At 38.8% G+C, this 18,523-nt stretch overlaps 1 protein-coding gene across 4 annotated transcripts; it reads right to left on the reverse strand.

The window, feature by feature from the left end:
* Positions 1-111: 111 nt before the first annotated feature.
* On the reverse strand, positions 112-12,345 carry max (myc associated factor X). Of its 4 annotated transcripts, none has more exons than XM_015011172.2 (5): positions 12,164-12,345; positions 11,871-11,897; positions 4,401-4,508; positions 2,536-2,659; positions 112-1,553 (listed from the first exon to the last, which is right to left on the reverse strand). In XM_015011172.2, exons 1-5 carry the CDS (start codon positions 12,197-12,199, stop codon positions 1,366-1,368), a joined length of 483 nt encoding a protein of 160 aa, XP_014866658.1. In that variant the 5' UTR covers positions 12,200-12,345; the 3' UTR covers positions 112-1,365. The 4 variants fall into 4 exon arrangements, with proteins under 4 accessions (XP_014866658.1, XP_014866657.1, XP_014866660.1 ...); XM_015011171.2 differs by having other exon boundaries at positions 2,536-2,674; XM_015011174.2 differs by lacking the exon at positions 11,871-11,897 and having other exon boundaries at positions 2,536-2,674; positions 12,164-12,343.
* Positions 12,346-18,523: the final 6,178 nt, after the last annotated feature.

Consider the following 18,523-nt stretch of genomic DNA (forward strand, 5'->3'; position numbering starts at 1 on the left):
TCAGCATATTGCCTCTGTCTACTTGTTATATTTTATTATTTTAATTGATTCCTGACTAATCTGCTTCAGAAAACATTTGACATCGTGACATCAGGAACCACAGGAAGCCCGTTAAAGGATAAAATAGTTTATTTTATAGTTTCATAGTAAAGGTAGGCCTCAACTTGCAAGACAATTGTTGGCAGTATGTACAACATACTTGTAATTTCCATGGAATGGAATCAAAGACCTACCACACTAATTATATCCTCCTAAGTGGAAATAAAATGGAAACAATATACATACATACACACACGTCTCCTAGAGATATTAATTTTCCTTGGGAGGGGGGGAGGGGCGAAGTGTAGGGGTCAGGGGTCAGCAACATTTTTACTGTGTGAAGCACAACACGTCGACAGGGACTCACCTGGCCTCCGTTTACCTGGACATTCAATACCTAGTTCAAACCCGTTAAACACTACGTGCGACAAATTGGTCTTTTCTCCATGAATCGTGTGGTTACCACAAAAATAAAATAAAATAAAAAAATGCATTACATGGTTTTGAAGACATCCAATCTGAATATATAAATGAGATGCCTAACGTATCCAGCCACCTAAAGTCATTCACTACTTCAAGCTAAAAGGACAAAATACGATACAAAGTTTAGGAATATTCTCCTTCAAAACATCGATTTCAACAAAAGGACTTAGGGTTTTCGTTTTTTTAATATATATATAATTTTGTGTTAAATGTGAGGCAGAAAACATCTGCACTTCAGTGGGCCTGAGGCGGCCGTTTGCTCAAAGCAGCTTCACATTCTTGAGTGGAGGTGGGGGGATAAAAACTAGAAACGTTTTTACATTTTTAAAAAGGTGGATTTTCTTTCCCAGGACAACAGATCGAGGTGTGCGTAAAAACTTAAACAGTTTATTTTGTCATTAATCAAGCATAAAAATAAACAAAATACAACAAAGCAGTGCTTGGAAGAGGACACCTGGTTCCCCCTCTCGCCCCAAAAATCATCTTGAGGAGGAGAGCCGGGGAGCGATTGAGGGGTGGGGTACAAAAAGCTTTAAGTCTTTGAGTTGCCAAGCTGCCTCTTTTTGAGTTTTGGATTGTTGTTGCTAAGAAACAGGTCAGGGTGGGCACCAACGACAGAGGGGAAAAACTAAGACAAAAGGGGACGAGGGGAAGCTGGGGAAACCTGAAGCTCTCTAGACGGACTGAAGCGAGCGGTCGTCCTCCGTCTGGCTCGCTCGGTGGTGGGACATTTCAGGGGACGCTCGTCTCCAGCGCGAGAGAGAACGACGAGGGGGGCTCGTCTCGCCCGTCCTGGCGCCCCCGCCGCCCCCGTCCTTCGCCAGTTTTCAGCTTATTGACTCTCTAGCTGGCCTCCATTCGCAGCTTCTTCCTGGTGGGCGGCTCCTCTGCTTCCGACTCGGAGCTGGAGTCGGAGCCGCCGTCGAACGCCGACACGGCGCTGCCTTTGGGGTTGGTGTACAGGCTGCTGTCAGGCGACGAGTAGTTGGTCTGGATCTGCGTGGAGCCTTTCACTTTCTCCAGAGCACGGACTGAAAAAAAACAAAAGACATGAGCGAATGAGAACATAAGGCAGAGAAAATGAAAACAAAGACGACTGAAGAATTCAGAAGACATGGTAAATAAATGTGAGATTGAGCTACAGAGGAGTTGGAGTTGAGGTTACGGATAGTTCGGTAGCATCGGTTCGATTGAGGACCAAAGTTAAAACATTTGTTACATTTTCACAAACGATCCAAATCCTTTGGAAAAGCCTGTTCCCCTCCTCACCTGTGGGGGCGCTGCAGCAAGAATCACTGATGGAATCAACATGAAAACCTCAGAAGAAGTCTTCATGAAAAGTACACAAAAAAAAACCCATCAGATTTTAGCAGCTGTGGAATCTCGTCTTCAATCTAAAAACCAAGAGCCATTTCTCCTGCTAGCACTCGACTCGTGTTTGTTTTGGCTGAATTTACCCTCGATGCTCTGCTCTGTAGTCTGCTTCCCACCGTGCCAGAGTTCACTTCAACCAAGCAGAGATCGCTGGGGTTTAAGGCGGATCAGAGTTTGCTTACGAATTCACACTAAACGTATCAAAAAAAGCAAACTCTGGTGAAAAGCAGCAAGGACACTGAAGCGCAGAGAATTATGGGTAAATATAACCAAAACAGACTTTACTGCTAGCAGGGGAAATGTTTCAATGTCTTTTGCCAAAGACAAGTGAAATCCTACAACCGCTAAAATGTGACGCCACTTCATTTTTGTTTACATTTCATACTTGTGTCTTCTTCGGAGGTTTTTGTGTCATTTTCTTCAGTGCAGCGCCACCACAGGCGAGGAGGGGAACAGATTTTATAAAATGGATTTAGGGCCAGCTAAAGCTAACATTTCTACATTTTTAGTTTCTAAAAACTGAGATTTTTCCTTCCGCTGGATCAAGTTCAGCAGGTTTTTCTCTCAGTTGCAGGAACTCTGCAGCAGCTCAGTCGGACACTAACACGTCCGGAGGATCCGGCCTCCGGCAGCCGTTACCTTGCTGCTCCAGCAGAGCGTTCTGCCTCTTCAGGTCGTCGATGTCCTGCTGGTGCGTGTGGTTTTTTCGCCTCATGTACTGGATGTACTCTGTGGCTTTGTCTAGGATTTGAGCTCGAGACGCCTGTTTGGTAGACTGCTGTTAGTGACACATGCAGAAAGTGAAGCAATGACACACACATCACAGAGAAGTCATCACATTTTCACAGAGCCTCCCTGCTTCTCTCAAAAAAACTAAAAACGGTGCCGGTTCTGAGCGCGCTCAGTGGCTTCACTCAATTATTCCCCTGACATCTAAACACACTTATGCAATCTTTAATTTTAAAGTATGAACCATAGATGAGCATTATTTATTCAGATAATAAATTAAATTATCTAAGTAACAATAAAGTAACAACTCAAAAAACTAAAATATGACATTTTTAGTGCATAATATTTTAAGACAATTACCCTTAGCAAATGTGCAAAATGCATTTTAATTACCAGCAGCTAAATCACAAGATGACATTTTTACTGCATAAAAACACAGAAAAAGCATTTATATTATTTTATTTTAATTTGATCAGTGTGTAAGAAGTTAAATAATCCATCACTGTCACTCTTTAAAATTTAAAAAAACAAGAAAACCGATTCAATTAGGAATGTTTTTTCCACAAGTAATAAAAAGTGTAAGCAAATTTAAAAAAAGCTCATAATCTTAACTTACCTTCATCTACATCCAGAGGAAAACAGCTTAGATTGACTGGAAAAGCCTGGATTAGACTGCAGAGGTGGGAGGATAATCTCCTAATCTTGCTGTTTCAAAAAGCTTTTTCTGCCACTTCTGTTAATTTAATTAAAAATGTGAGATTTCCTTCTGGCAGCCAGGAAGTTAAACTGTTGGGTATGGTAGAGGGTCTGTGATGCTGTGGGCTTGTATGGTGCATTTCTTCATCGTTTCTTTTTAGACAACACCATATCAGAAATAAAAATCTTATCATTAGAGGTGTTTAGTTTTTTAATATGGGGTTTATAATTTATTAAAATGACCAAAGTGAGATTGTGCAACTGCAATAAAATTAGTTTTAGACGTTTTAACCAGGGAAGTAAAAAAGCAGAACTTCTTCTTCTTCTCTAGATAATTCAATTAGCAACAGAAAGTAAAACTCCCAGATTAAGGCTTCAGAGTGACTAATCCTAATCTTTATTAGTAAACACGAAGTCCAAGCTAATGCAAATGTTTGATATCTCATACCTAAACATACTGAAATATTGCTACAAATTACCTTCTATGATTTATTTTATGTGTGAAGCACTTTTTAAGCTGCTTCACATAAAATACAAGCAGCAAAAATATACCAAATAAATTAAATACAGTGAGAAACAACGAAGGAAAAGTTAATTCAGAGAAGAAGTGATTAAATGTGATTTAAAACTTCAAACCAGTCTAGATAAATTGCAGCTTGTCAAACAAGTTGGCAGCTCTGAGCTATGGAAACCAAAGGAGAGCATTAGTGAGGAAAAAAAATCTGGATTTTAATTACTAAAGCCGATTTGTGTAACATTTCTACAGCTAACTCAGCTCCGCCTCAGATCCCTGAATGGGCTTTTTGTGGTGTGATGACAAACTCTGCACCCGATGTGTCCAAATCTTCTCAATGACACTGATGTGAAAACAGGAAGTGAGCAGCGAAATGTTCTCGTAATAACTTCCTGACGCCGGTCCAAGTATTTGAACTGCCTCACTGCTGCCAATCTACTCTCCCACCATCTGCTCCCTTCCCAGCCATTGCAGCCATTCCCCTGATGCACATTGAATTTAAAGAAAAAAAGCAAAAACACAGGATGAAACTGTTCTCCTTTATGAGGGTCTGAATGTTACCAACCTTTTCTCCCTGCAGGGCGGGCACCGAGTCCCGCAGGCTGTGAAAGCTGTCTTTGATGTGGTCCCTACGTTTGCGCTCCAGTGCATTGTGATGTGCCCGTTTGTCTGCCTGCAATGAGAAGTCACAGGGCCTTCAGCCTGGCAGCAGTGCAACGTGGGTAGGAGGACGGCGGGTGTCCAGCTGGCCGTCCCCGCTCACACCTACACAAGCTGCTCTGCTGCACAGCGTCGCTTCACATTCACTCTGTGTGCTACAGAAAGGCAGGATTACTCATTTAAATAGGAATTACTGAGAAATGATTGATGGAGTCATCGATCAGACTGATGAACAGAAAGGCGCAAATACCTAAAAATAGGAAGAAAGGTTCTTGAAGATGCCGAGCACAAAATCAAAATTAATACAATTTATAAAATGTACAGTGGATTAAAACAGAAACTTCATAAATGTCCAAAAGTTAAAGGAGCGGTATTATGCATTTTCCAGGATGCACGATATTATCGTATCGGCCGATATTGGCTGTAAAACTTAACAGACGTCATCAAAGTAACTCACCGATCTAAAAAAACGTTGGTTTTATACAACAAACCAGAGACAATGATGCCTGCAGCACATCAACTTTTCACTGAGTGTTGTTGTCGTCGTCTTAGAGAGCAGATGTCAAATAAATTTGACATTAAACATAATGCATTTTCAGCCTCCTTTTTAGCATTTGCATTGGTAGCAGGCTAAATTTACAAAAATAATGTAGCATTTTAATCCAATATTGTGCATCCCTAATTTTTACAGTACAATCAAGTAACTATGTTACCTTAAGTTGTTATAAAAAATATTTTTATATATTAAATATGACTTAAAAGAAATCTGACGCCTTGAAATTGGGTGTCCGTCTCTTTAAGAACTCCTGCTCTTCCTGAAACTCCGCCTTCAGGAAGTCATCACAACATGCCTTGTGTTTGAACATTAGAGACAATATTCATGTCTTTTTCCACGACTAAAAACTCCTTTTGCTAATCTAAAAATTTTTTCCATTGAACACAATCCAATTTTTGTTTTAATCTAAGGGGCAACATTACACATTTTCACAACATGGCTCCTCTGCCAACCCTTCAGCAACGTTTTTACCAACGTTTCACTGAGAAGTAGCTGCTATAACGAGTTCAGCAGGTGAGCAGCTGCACCAGGTGTTCGCTAATTGCTGCTGGCTAGTCTGAAGGAGCCGAGCGGGGAGTCAGGAGGAAGGCAGAAGCTTAGAAACTGAAGCTCTGAGGAGGAGCTGCGCCTCGAAGGCGGAGCTACGCTCACCCAGCTGAATGGTTGCTATGGAGATGTAAGGATTTCTCAGAATCAAGGCAACACTCCAGGTATGTTTTTGTTGAGGCCATAACAGCATAACATGATGTAAAGAGTTGATTTTATATAACAATACCAGAAGAAAGTGGAAAAGAAAAACAAACGAGCCACAAAAACTACATTTGAGGACTAAACCGGGACGTTAAGACCCGGGCATTTCGTTTATTTTAAATATTTGGTGTGGACTGGATCTGGATTTTCATCAACAATCCGACTATTTTCCTTCCCTGTATTTGCTTTGTGACTATTTGCTTCTGTCTGTGGATGCAATTTCACAAAAAAGGCTTTTAAATATACAAGTCGCTGTACCACAAACTGCAGAGTGTTATCTGAATTCAGTGTGATCAAAAACAAAATGGCTTAACAGTTATGAAATGGAAGGAAAATTCTGAAAATCATTTTGGATTTTCTTTGTAAATGAAATCCAAAAGTTTTGAGATTGAGATTTATTCCGAGTCTTCTTTGCAAAGTTGCTCTAACTCAGTGAGTTGGGATGAGGAGCATCTCAGAACATTATTTTTTAAGAACTGCTAAAGATTTCCAATTGGATTTAGGTCTGGACTTTGACTAGACCACTCCAAAACATGAATAAGCGTTGATTTAAACTATTCCAGTCATCCTGCTCAAAGTCTTTTCCTCACTTGAAAAGCATCCCCACAGCATGACACTTCCTCTACTGTGTTTCTATGGTTTTTCTCAAAGGATTTTAAAAGGGGAGATACTTAAAGGTTCAGATATTGTTTCATGTCACAATTAAGTGACGTGCAGGTTTGAAAATAAAAACACATTAAAAACAAATTCTGCTTGTAAAGTGATGAAAAAGATGGAAAAGTAAAACAAAGCAGTTGATTTACGAACCGTAAAATATTTTTCAGTAAATGTTTTCTGCACAGAACCTCAGAAATATGCTACAAGCTTAATTACCAATGTTCAGGTGTTGGCCTACACAGAACCTAAGCGTGTTCATTGTTTACCCCTCGTTAGGGAACCATATTGAATCTGTCCTGCAAAAACAGGGAAGGGGACAAAAAATACAAGCAAAAATTCAAACTGCAGAGATTTAAAGTGCAGCACAGCGTTCAGAAATTCTTTGCAACGTTCTGAAGCTAACGAGTCGTTATTCTTTTAAAACTTTAACGTAGAATCAGACTGTGATCGGTTGCAATTTAGGGACAAAAATGTTCAACGGTACTTGGCTAATTGAATATTGTTTTTGAAACATGTTTTTTTTTTACCGAAACGTCTTTAAATCATGATAGTGCACTTCATATTTTGCAGTAATATAAAAAAGCTAAAATAATGCATATTTTCTAGAATACGTATATAATTCCTATAATTTATCTCTGATAAACCAAATATATCGACTCAGATTTTATTCCCATCCGACTAAAAGGATTTTTTAATAACTCATCGAATGATAAAAACAAAACCATAAACCTTCTGAGGTTTACAGAGCAACGATTCAAAGAGCCGACCCTCTAAGCTTTAGTTGTCCGTTTGAAGGAATAAATACTTCTTTGCCACATGACCTGGTCACCGTCCTGTCACTCAATCACCGTGACTCCGGCCTGCAGCCGCTCATCCTCCTGAAAACCTGCAGCGGGTCCAAACCCAGGTCACATCAACAGCTGTTACTCAGACTTGCTACCAAATACACCATGAATACCAAACCAGAGAGGAAGAAAAGCAACAAAATCTCACTGAAAGGCTCCATGTAGAAGGATGTTTGGAGATTTTATCGTTCATGGCTCCTTTTTCAGAACATGTGTAAATTCTCTGTTCATGCATCACTTAATTGAGCCATTCTGGTTTGATTTTGCCAAACCTCTTGTGCAATCATTAAACACCAGCTTGAAACTGACACAAAAACACAGATTTGCATCATAATTGCCCTGTACGAGGCACAACATGGCTGCCACCGTTACATGACCAGAGCCAAGCTGGAGATCAGCTCACTTCTCTGTTTTTAGGCCAAACCATCAAATCCTCCAATCAAACGTGCTGCTGGACTAATCCATGCTCTCAGGCCACAGACATTAAGCCCAACACTGAAACCAGAGGCGGGACGAGCCAGACTGAGCGCCTTCAACAAAACACAATAAATACTACCACGTATTTCTGGTCTAGTTTCTACCTTAGTACATTCAAAATAAGACAAAACTAACTTAACAAGTAACTTTTCAGCAAGGCATGAGCTTGTTTAAATCAATTATTCCTTAAAATTCAATGAAGAGTGTAAGCTATAAGTGAAGTAACAGTGGAGCAAGACATTTTGGGGAAAAAGAAAATTTCAAATGTTGTTGTATTTGTCTTTTATTTAAAATAAAAACACAATTAGCCTGGTGAAGGGGGGAGTTAAGCCTGGTGGCCCGCCAGGCTTATGATACTCTGGGGGAAACCCTGGAAGTTTGCCCTCTCAAAAATCAATAAACTTTAATTTTGCACAGTGGAACTGGAAGACATTATAAATATCCAAAATAAAACACGACAACCAAAAACAATAAAAACAGAAATAAAAACCACTTACAGTTGAAGCCATAAAAAAAAAATAGATTACAACGTGTTTTGCAAATAAAATTTGTTTCAAAGAATATCAGAATGAAAATTATCTAGCTCATTTTAATTGCTCTTTGCAACAGACTTATAACTAGCACTTTTCCATCAATATGAAGGAATTACTGACTTAAACTAGCTCCAATATCTTGCTGAAAGTTAGTTTTCTCTTATTCCAACTGCACGAAGATATTTGTATTAGAAACTAGACCAAAAATACTCTGTAAAATTTGGTGTTTTTGCAGTGTAGAGCTGATGTGGAGCCAACGTTGCACTTTGTCACGAGATTTCTGCAGCCGAGTTAAAGACGAGGTAGCAGACATGTGACTCATGCTGTCAAGGATCACAATGACAAACCAAAGTAACCACAAATGAGACATAAAGCAGGCTGAAACAAGTTCAAGTTTCAGGGGCAACACGGGAAGGACGCCGCCAAAAGTTTGAGTCGCTCAAATTATCCACAAGATACGAGGATTTGAAACACGCTGCCCAATAATGAGCCTTACAGTCGCTCGACTGAAACTAAAACTTCAGCAAAAACCAGAAATATTCCACCGGCACCAGCCACATCCCAGCGTCTCGTGACTGGCTTGGTGTGCGCTGCCACAGCATCAGCTAAACTCCACGTGCCTCCTAGCATCCACTCCCTGCATCAACCCTGCCATAAACAAACACATGACTAACCTCTGAAGGTATGTGCATTTACAAGTCTGGCAGCCGCTCGCGCAGCGACGGTTTCAGCACAAACGGAAAGAAAGTGTGGAGAGGACAGACAGCAGGCCGTCGGCTTGCACCGCCACGACACAAGCCAAAAAGCTAATTTTCTGCACATCTGGAGATGAGGAAAACATTTGCTAAATCTGCGAGAGTGATCTCAGAGCGAGGCGGTTGACGTTTCTTTAAACGGTGACTGAGATCTGGGAATGTGGCCTGTTCTGAAGCAGCAGGTTGGCCTTGTGCTAAAAAGTCACATCAGCCTGCTAGATTCAGATTAGCAGATAAAATATGTCCAAGTTTCTGTCCAGAACCTCATTTTCTTGATTCAAACTACAACAGTGAGCATTATTTAAGACAACTCTGACATTTAATCGCACATTTATAGAGCACACGCCTAAGCAGATGTGTTTTATATTAAAAATGACAAATAAAGGCTCTCGGAACTCCAGCTCTTCTTTTCACTTTACACACCCATGTTCATCTGATTTTTTTTTTTTTATTCAGTTAATTAAAACGACCTAGTTCTGGAGGCTCACTGATGCTGAGTCTGCTTTCATAAATACACATGACTTTTGTGCCTTCTCAGCTTTAAAAGAGACAATCTGAGTCTGAAAACTTTATGAAATTACTGACGTTTGTTGACAGGATGCAGCAATTATTAACTCATCACATAAAAGGAGCATTTATCCGGACACGCCAGCTCCACTGCTCCTCCATTCTTTACATACTTTGACGGTGAAGCTTTTCAAAAGAGGGCTGGGTGTCGAGCCCAAAGTCGCCTTGGCTTTACTATTTGCGTATGGAAACCTGGGCTCCTCCTTACTAGAGTGCTTTCGTTATCCAAGGAATGAAGCAGAAGAACAAAACTAGCATAACGCGACACGTTCCCAACATGAACCCATAACAATTACTGCTTATGTTATACTTAAATTACCGATTCATGCAGATACAGAGTAAAATTCAAACAGGTTTCTCTTTTCACTCAAGTTTCAGTTTCAAATTCAAACTAAGATCATAGACGAGATTCCAACCGCACCGATGAATATTACATTATTTTAGCTGCGTGAATGAAGCAGCTTTTACGTTTAAAATAAATTAAATCTGGTAAAGTTGTAGCCCTCTGACATTGTCCAACTTTGTAGATTTGGTCATTTCTTGTACAGAAAACAAAACCAAACAAACTGATATGCTACGGTAAAGGGCACTGGTTTGAAAAGTGTTGCTTACGGGTACAAACAGGAAGAAGGAAGAGAAAACGACAATGCCCAGGGGGGTAACTGACCCGGAGCAGTTAGCGCTCATGACAGGACGCGCCTTTGAGGAATTTGGGAAACACCGGTTCTTGTTTTCATACCAAAAGCCATAAGTAAAAGCTCCTTTTGGTCAAAAAGTGTCACAAAGAGTCCAAAATTATAACTTGTCTGATCATACAGAGTCTTACTGCTTGTATTTTTGTAGAAACTTAAGTAGCATTTAGATTATTTTCTTTTTATTTTACTGAACTATTTTCACAAAGAATCTGGAAAGTGTGGCGCTTTAAGCTTTTTTTTTCTTCTTTTTTTTGTAAAGTAGCTCAAGCTCACATACTGAGAAAATTTAATTACTGCCAAAACTTTTTAAATTAGATAACAGTTTTGGGCCGTTCAAAGACATGAACATGCTGTGAGCTAAACCACAAAACTTAAGCTGTGGTCGTGCTGGAAGGTGAAATTCAAGTCTTCAACAACCCCTAGGTTTTCTTATACAAGCCTAAACACTGACTTGTTCCTTTTTCATGCTTAAAAAACAAAAACAAAAAAGTCACCACAGCATAATGCCGCCATCAACATGCTTCCCCATAGTCATGGTCATTTGAAATAGTGCGGGATGTAAAGCTTTCCAAAACAGACCACAAATTTGTCAGTTACGGTTGAACGGCCAGGTGCTGGTGGCGAACATTTTAGCTAATACAAATCTGAAAAGTGTGGGAAGCATTAATCGTTCCTGGTGAGGGAAAAGCTTACTGCTTTAAGGGTGAAACTGAGAATGTTTAATACCATTTCTAACACACACACACACACACACACACAAAAACATTTTAAATTCAGGCCAAAAGAAAAAAAGGGACGTGTTTTCGTGCAGCAACCAAGTTCTGCACTGGCTGCATCTCTTCCCGGTTTGAGATGCAGCTATACGTCATTCATTTAGCCGCCTGTAGGGAGAAGATGGCTCTAATCTCTGGCTGCAATACAGGAAAAAACATCCCGCCGCAGTCCGAGATGCAGGCGCGGCTTCACCACACCAATAACAAAACAACAACAAAAAAGCCCCTCTTCTCTCCGACTCCTCTGTATCCTCATCCTAAACCGACTGTTTACCGAAATGATGGCCTGCGTGAAATGCTAGAAACCCTGATCATAAGCGGAATCCCCGTGGTGTGAAGTCAAGCGCCGATAGGAGGGGGAGGAGGAAGGCTGCTGCCACGGAGAACAGACAGCTTTGTGTTTACCGGAAAAAATAACAAACCTGCAACAAAACCAGTCTTTGTAGGGGGATCAAGCTTTGGTCTAAATATAGACGTCGTGAACGAGTGGACTCCGTATGGGGAACACCCTGCAACGCACAGTGCGAGCCAAAATCGCCTCAGTATCAGAAACGCATCATTAATTCAATTCTCGATGTATCCAACCATGAATGTGATTGTTGAAACATTTGCCTAATTAAGTAATACTCCTTAACGCTATAACGTTACGGCCTTGTCCTTGGGGCAACATTAAATACCAAAACAAGATAAATCTGATGAATAAAAAATAACTGAACAGTGAAAACATTTTCTCGACAGTGGACAAATCCCCCCACAGCTTTACGCACCACAGAGTGATATCTCGGTGATTCTTCCTGCAAAGAAACAGAACAAAAAGTACAATTGTAGCCATAACTGTTCGGCAATTCTGAACTATTACGCTGAAGTAGCTAAGAAGTAATACAATTCAGCATATTAGCAACAAGGCAGGCTAAGGGGTTTGATGAATTTACCAGAATCCTGTTTAAAAAATAACTCAGAAAAGAGCAGCTCGTCAGCTAGCTGGGCAGCTAGTTAAATGCTAAATCGCCAGCTAGCTGCGCATAACGTCCCTAAGAAGGGAAAAAGTGGGTATACTCACGTCACTATCGACTTCGATGTCATCGTTATCACTCATTCTTCGCTGAAATAGTCTGGTTTTAAAGGGACGGGTAGCTACAAAAACAGCATGGATCAGTTGAGCACCGAGCGGCGCAGCTAGCAGCAGCAGCTCACCTTCTGTTTGGACAGAACCGTCTCCACGTGATTACACTACACACGCACGACTGTTGCTGCGCAACACGCATGCGCGGTATTTATGCGGGAGTTGTAGTCGGACGACGTAGTCTTTTACAAGTAATCAAAAATATACGGACTTTCCAAGTATTTCAACGAACAAATGTTACAGTAATACAATTTCACAATGATTAGCGTTATAATAATTAACATAAATACCTTAAAATGTTTAATTAAAAAACGCAACTTTTCTTTTTTAAACTACAATGCCCCAAAATCCGAACGTCTGCCTGTGACGTCACATCATTTGCTTTTTCGTGTTGCTCCATGGGAGTGGTAGTCTGAGTCATATTTGTACGTCAAAGGAGCTGAAAAAGGCCATGGCTGAGACACGTGGATTTCAAGAATAGACTACAGCATGAGAATATTACCAAGGCAATGATCTGAGTTTATTTAGACTCTCTGGCAGCAAAGTAAATAAATAAAAATTGAAAAAAATGCACATTAAATTTGATCACAATATTGTGCCTCTTTTATTTTCATTTTCCTTTTATGTTTTAAAATGGTAGGTATTGGAGTTGCAAAAATCAACAAAAAATATCTTCAATAAGAATTAGGTTAAAAATAAATGGGAAAAAGATTAAAGATTAATATATCTTTATAATAATAGCTTTTTATACTGACTTCCATCCATCAATCCATAATTAAACTTTTTCATATCAATTGCATAGCTGTAATACAACGGATTTCAGGTGAAAGATCATCACAAATGAGCATATAAGTAGGAAGCAAAAGAAGAGTTTACAAATATAAATCTCAAAATAATGCTAATTCTGCAAATCTCCCTGAAAAATCATCCTCATGGTGAAACGTGGTGGTGGTCATGCTGCACGGAAGCTTTTCTTCAGCAGGAATGGGGAAGCCAGTCAGGGTTGATGGGAGGATGAATGGACCTCAACATTTATGTCTTAATTTCCCTTTGGAATTAATACATTTTGAATTTTTTAATTTCCACAAAGAGAAACACGAGTTGTGTAAGGAATGTTCTTTTTTTATTAAGAAGTTGCAAACTATGTGATTTTTTTTAAATGCCGTTTTCCATTAAAATAAATAAGTTGTTCTTATTTAAACACATTTTCCATTCTACATACTATGAAAAAAAGCTATTTTTGCTGTAGCATAACATGGTAGTTATGGGACTGGTGGAGCTCCTCACCTTATCTATAAAGCTTAGCCACTTAGCTCCAAACTCCTTTCATCATCTTGACCTTTTGGACTGGAGAAGGCCCAGTGTTACTGCAGATGAGGCTCCTGCTCCTCTGTCCATATGTGGATTGACTCATGTGGGGAACAACCTCCTCACTTTTTAATTAAAACAGACATCTAACTCAAACTGAGTGTCATAACATTACCAAGACGTCTTAAAATTACGAGAAAAAATTTGTTTTAATGAGAAAAACTGTTTTGATAGATTGTGATTCTTGCCTTGAAAATCTTGCTGCTGATAATTTGGTGCTGATGTGTTGAAAGATTACATATTTCTATTAATTATTAAGTATTATCTATAAAACTTAACATAACCTCCCAAGATATCATTTTACCTTTTTGATATTTTTGAGTTAGGGTTCTCATAAACTTTTTTTATCCTAATATTACGACTATATTCTGGTAATATTATGACTTTAATCTCATAATTATAAAAGAACAAATGTAGCCTGACCGTATTAATAAACACATTTGTCGAACAAGATGGCGGTCCTCTGGGTGCTGACATCGCTCTGACGACAGAAAAACAAGGAATCAATTGGCAAAACAAGATAAATATATATCAGATTTTCCAAAAATCTAATCTTCAAAAAGAACTAATTTGAGTAATTGATCAAATCAATTCATCGCCCAGCCCTAATTTGAGCGCATCACACTGGCTAAATGTGTAATATGTTTGCCAGATTTCAAATAATCTGCTTTCATGCTTCCTTTTTCACCAAACTACACTGTAGATAAGAAGCTTACAGTGTGGATTATGTGGCTCAGAAAAAGCTGGAAGCATCTTCTCTCTTTTCCACCAGCGGGTCAAGAGGCCACAGCAGCTTCAGGAGACGCCATGCTGTCCACTCCTTCTCCTGCAGATCTGCACTGACCTCCATCTTATCATCTCTCTGCTGATCATCCCGCCAAATCGCTCGCTTGTGCCTAAATCGCCGCTGGAGTGGATTAAACTGAAGGCAGTGGCGTTGAAACGCAAGAAGAGGTTTACCAAGAAATATTGCATGTGACAGCGTGGCCTAAAACATGAAACCGTAATAAGGCCAGGCTTTAATAATGCATCTGATGCAGAGAAGCCGCTTCGTCTTCAAGAAGAAACAACAACTGTAAAGCGCAGTTAATGTTCTTATTCCCAAAGTCATGGATAATGGTGCAGAAAAATGTGTTAATTAAAAGTGGAGATATTTCTTCATTCTTGCCACACAGTCAGTGTGGCTCAGTAATGAACAGTTTCAGCTCTATTCAGATTATAGTCTTCAGTCTGATGGGAGATCACTGATTACAGAACTGAGAGAGGAAGAAAAATTGAAAAAAAAGTATAAATTTTAAGTCTGACTGGCATCAGAAATGCCCAGTCTCTCCTGTAGTTTTTAATATAGAAAAACACAACAGAGAAAATTATACAATATAAATGTTTAAGCACTTTTTTTTTGTTTTTTGCTGTTTTAAGTGTGTGACTTAAAAAAGATGTAAAATAAATCAGCAAGTCTCAAGCGCTCTTACTGGATGCATTTTAAGTGTATTTGTTAAAGGAACAAGTTGTGCATAAGGACAAAAGTATTTTAACAATCACCAAACAAGGAAACAATTTTGAAAGAAAATTGTTAATAAATTTCGTCCTCTGATGTGTTTATGTTCATAAATTCTCCCTTTTCTCTAAATCCAACAGTCTGTTCTCTGTCATGGAGAAAAAACTAATTCTAATAATATAATTCGGTTTATTTACCAGTTTTAAAAAAAATGCTGGTTTGTAACAAACATCCTCTCAGCAAGGTCCAATTCATAACAAATTTTACTGAATCTATTTGATCCAAATTCAGTTCTCACTGATCCAGTTGGGAACCTATAAAGGAATCAAATCGCTTTGATTAACTTATAATCAACAACTTTAAAGCCACAAACACAGCTAGTTTGCTGCGCTGAAGCGTACGTGTGCGTTTTAACACAATGCAAAATGGCGAAAGAAATCAGCGGTTGCTTCTGTGAGGCAACTGTCCCCGCTTATCAACCTGAGAAGGATTATGAGGCAATTTCAGAAAATGGTTTAAAGGCCATTATTCTGCAACAACAATGAATATTCACGAGTGGTTGAGGGAGGACAGCTGATAATCTTCTCAGGAAATTGATGTTCCAGTAAATTCCATCCAACGTGAAAAAAAACAACAAAATACCGGAGCTTCATGTTGAACTCTGCAGGCTTCAGTCGGTGTTTTAAATGTTAAGGGTCATGAAAAATGCGGAACGAGTTTGACTTGTTTCCAGAGGCTTCCAACATAAAGCTTCTCTTCTAAAAACAAAACTGTGGCGCGACAAACCTCATTTTAACCAACCACAAGAGTTTTCCAACTCTTGTTGGACATTTGAGACCAAAATGGTCCAAAATGGCTGCTTAGCTGTCATGCATATCAGCATTAACACCTCATATCTGCTGTTAAGAGGCCTGATGATTTGAGCTTGCTTTGCAATAACAGCAACTATCTGTATTCTAGCTAAAGTTTGTCTGAAACTAAGTCGTGCAAGAAGCATCGGTGTGAAACAAACTGAGTCATATGGAAAGCAGATACTGCAAGTTCATGCATCTAAATGTGGTTTTACGACCTACTGACTCATGATAAGCTGTAGCTAGTTTGTTCATGTAATTTTTCCTTTTTGTCTACTTAATTGTTTACAGAGGCGGTCCCAGCCTATTTGGCGCCCTGGGTGAACCACCTTTCCGGCGCCACTGGTGTGATGGTCATCTGTGTGTCATCCAGTTTGCATGTGTTTGTTTTGGAAAAGCTTATTTCATTCAAACATTTCCCTGAGCTCCAGTTCTTATACTTCAGACTCAAACAGCTAAACTAAAACATGAGCGCTTTAAAATGTCCCATTCCAGTTTCTTCAAATAAACTTATTCATAACATCCAAATATGTATCTTCTCAACAACAGACATTCAGTCAAATATTGAATATTTAAGACATTAGACAACTATGCTGACATAGTGAAAATCTGCAGGCTCAAACTGTACTCATCTTTAATAATTTACTAACTAGTAATGTTTAAAGAGTTCAGCACATAAATCTTGGTTTTACTTTCACTCCAGGCATAAACAAAAATAACCTGCAAGCCATAATAACCTTAGACAAGTGAACACGCTTTGCAAATTACCTATCCTTAACACTTATTTCTTTGGAATTGAATAAAACAAATAACATAGCTTCACAAACTTCTGCAAGTGTGGAGGAAACCAATCTGTTCCACCGAGATGACCTGGTGTCATGCCTTCAAGACAATACACAGGGCACATTGACCCACTTCTACTGGTTTCCCGCATGTCAGACACTGAGAAGGGCAAATTAACCCACGAGAGCGGCGGAGTGGGTTAATTTTCAACACTTCGACACTTTTCAATGTAAAAAAACACTTAATAAATCACATTATGGCTCTTTCTCTAACATCCGCACAGCTTAACTACATTTTGAGGGAACATTTCTGAGGTTTTACAAGATAATCTGTTTTTTGTTTGTTTGTTTCCAGCACTGTACTTAAGTAAAAGTACAAATAAACTGATAAAAATGTACTTTAGCAAAAACAAAAGCTCCAGATTACTCACTCAATTTTTGCTGGTTTAAAAGTGAATTAGTACTTGTTTTTAAAAACAGTTAAAGTTTGGAAAGTAACTCGCTGAATGTATTCTCTAGCGCTATGGTGTAAAATATTATTAAGTGCGCCTACTGTAATTTCTTTAATGATGGTGTGTCCTTTTAGTGAATAATGCTGCAGATAAAGGATGTTTTTATGCTCTCTGTAACAGAGCTTACTCTTGGAAGTCAGAATTTCAGGAATGATAGAACTAAATGCCATTAAGCAAAATAAGAAAGAGGAATGATTATACCTTTTAAATGCTTTATTTAACATAAAGCAAAACCAATGTGTTATTTTAGCTGCAGTAAATATTCAAGTAAAAGTTGCCTGAATGAAGGGGGAATACGGTATATTCAAGCTTATAGTGGGTAAATAGTCTCCCATTATAAGTCACTATAACGGGTGACTTATCATAGTGTAATTTATTATATATTTCCTGGACTGGTGTCAGAAAATATTTTAATTTCATGACAAAAAACAACTCTTGAGCCCAAAAGTTTTTTTTTTTTTTTTTTTTTACTGATTGACTCAAATAAGTCATCGTTTACTTAATAACCTGATTTAATCCTGGAGAGGGGCAAAGTAGGAGGGGAGAAGATAAGAGGAAACGTCTTACCCAACAGGTAACGCTTGCAAACACGTCTTCCAGCTGAGGAGTGATTGTCTCTGGGGAAATCACAGTTTTCCTACACTCTGACCTCCTCAAACAGGTGTGCAATTTTCACCTGCAGCTTTGCACAGTAAGTCTTCACAGCATTCTTGCATCTGTTTTTTTTTTTTTAATTTTTAATACGTTTGCTTAATTTTTTTGAGAGAGAAACAGAAATCCTGTGAAAGTTATTTGTTTGCACACAGCATGCATGTGCGTCTGCAGGGAGGATGTGGTTGTCAGTTCTGGAGATGGAGGCAGAAACGGATATAAATAGAAACACCATATGATGAATATTCTTTGTTGATGATAGATTTATCAGATTCTATGTTTTCAATTTGAATGTTGTTTTTCGCTGTGTTTTTTAGATGAAAAGTCTGAGTTAAACCATTCAGACTTATCTAATTCTAATTCGAACCAGTCTGAACATGAATTATGTCTAGTTTCATACTTTGTTGTAAGTCTTTTTGTTCCAGCTCATTTCCAACAACACAAGGAAAAATAAACTTTCATACTTTTTTTGATTGTTACCCAAAATGCTAAGATCCATTCGAGTTTAAATAAAGAAAGAATAAGATTCAGAACAGCTCATAAGTTCAAGATCCTTGAACTTATATTGCCCAACAGGTAACGTTGCGAACACGTCTTGCAGTCCATGTAATATAAGTTCAAGGAACTTATATTAC

This window comes from Poecilia mexicana, unplaced genomic scaffold (genome assembly GCF_051168715.1).
Source record: "Poecilia mexicana isolate PSO_F unplaced genomic scaffold, ASM5116871v1 scaffold_21, whole genome shotgun sequence".
In the NCBI taxonomy this organism is placed as follows: domain Eukaryota; kingdom Metazoa; phylum Chordata; class Actinopteri; order Cyprinodontiformes; family Poeciliidae; genus Poecilia; species Poecilia mexicana.

Coding starts and splice junctions, on each gene's coding strand:
- max (XM_015011171.2), bottom strand. CDS start 12,199: ATGAGTGATAACGATGACATCGAAGTCGATAGTGAC. Junction 11,898..12,163: donor ACATCGAAGTCGATAGTGAC/GTGAGTATACCC, acceptor GTTTCTTTGCAG/GAAGAATCACCGAGATATCA. Junction 4,509..11,870: donor CACCGAGATATCACTCTGTG/GTGCGTAAAGCT, acceptor TTCTCATTGCAG/GCAGACAAACGGGCACATCA.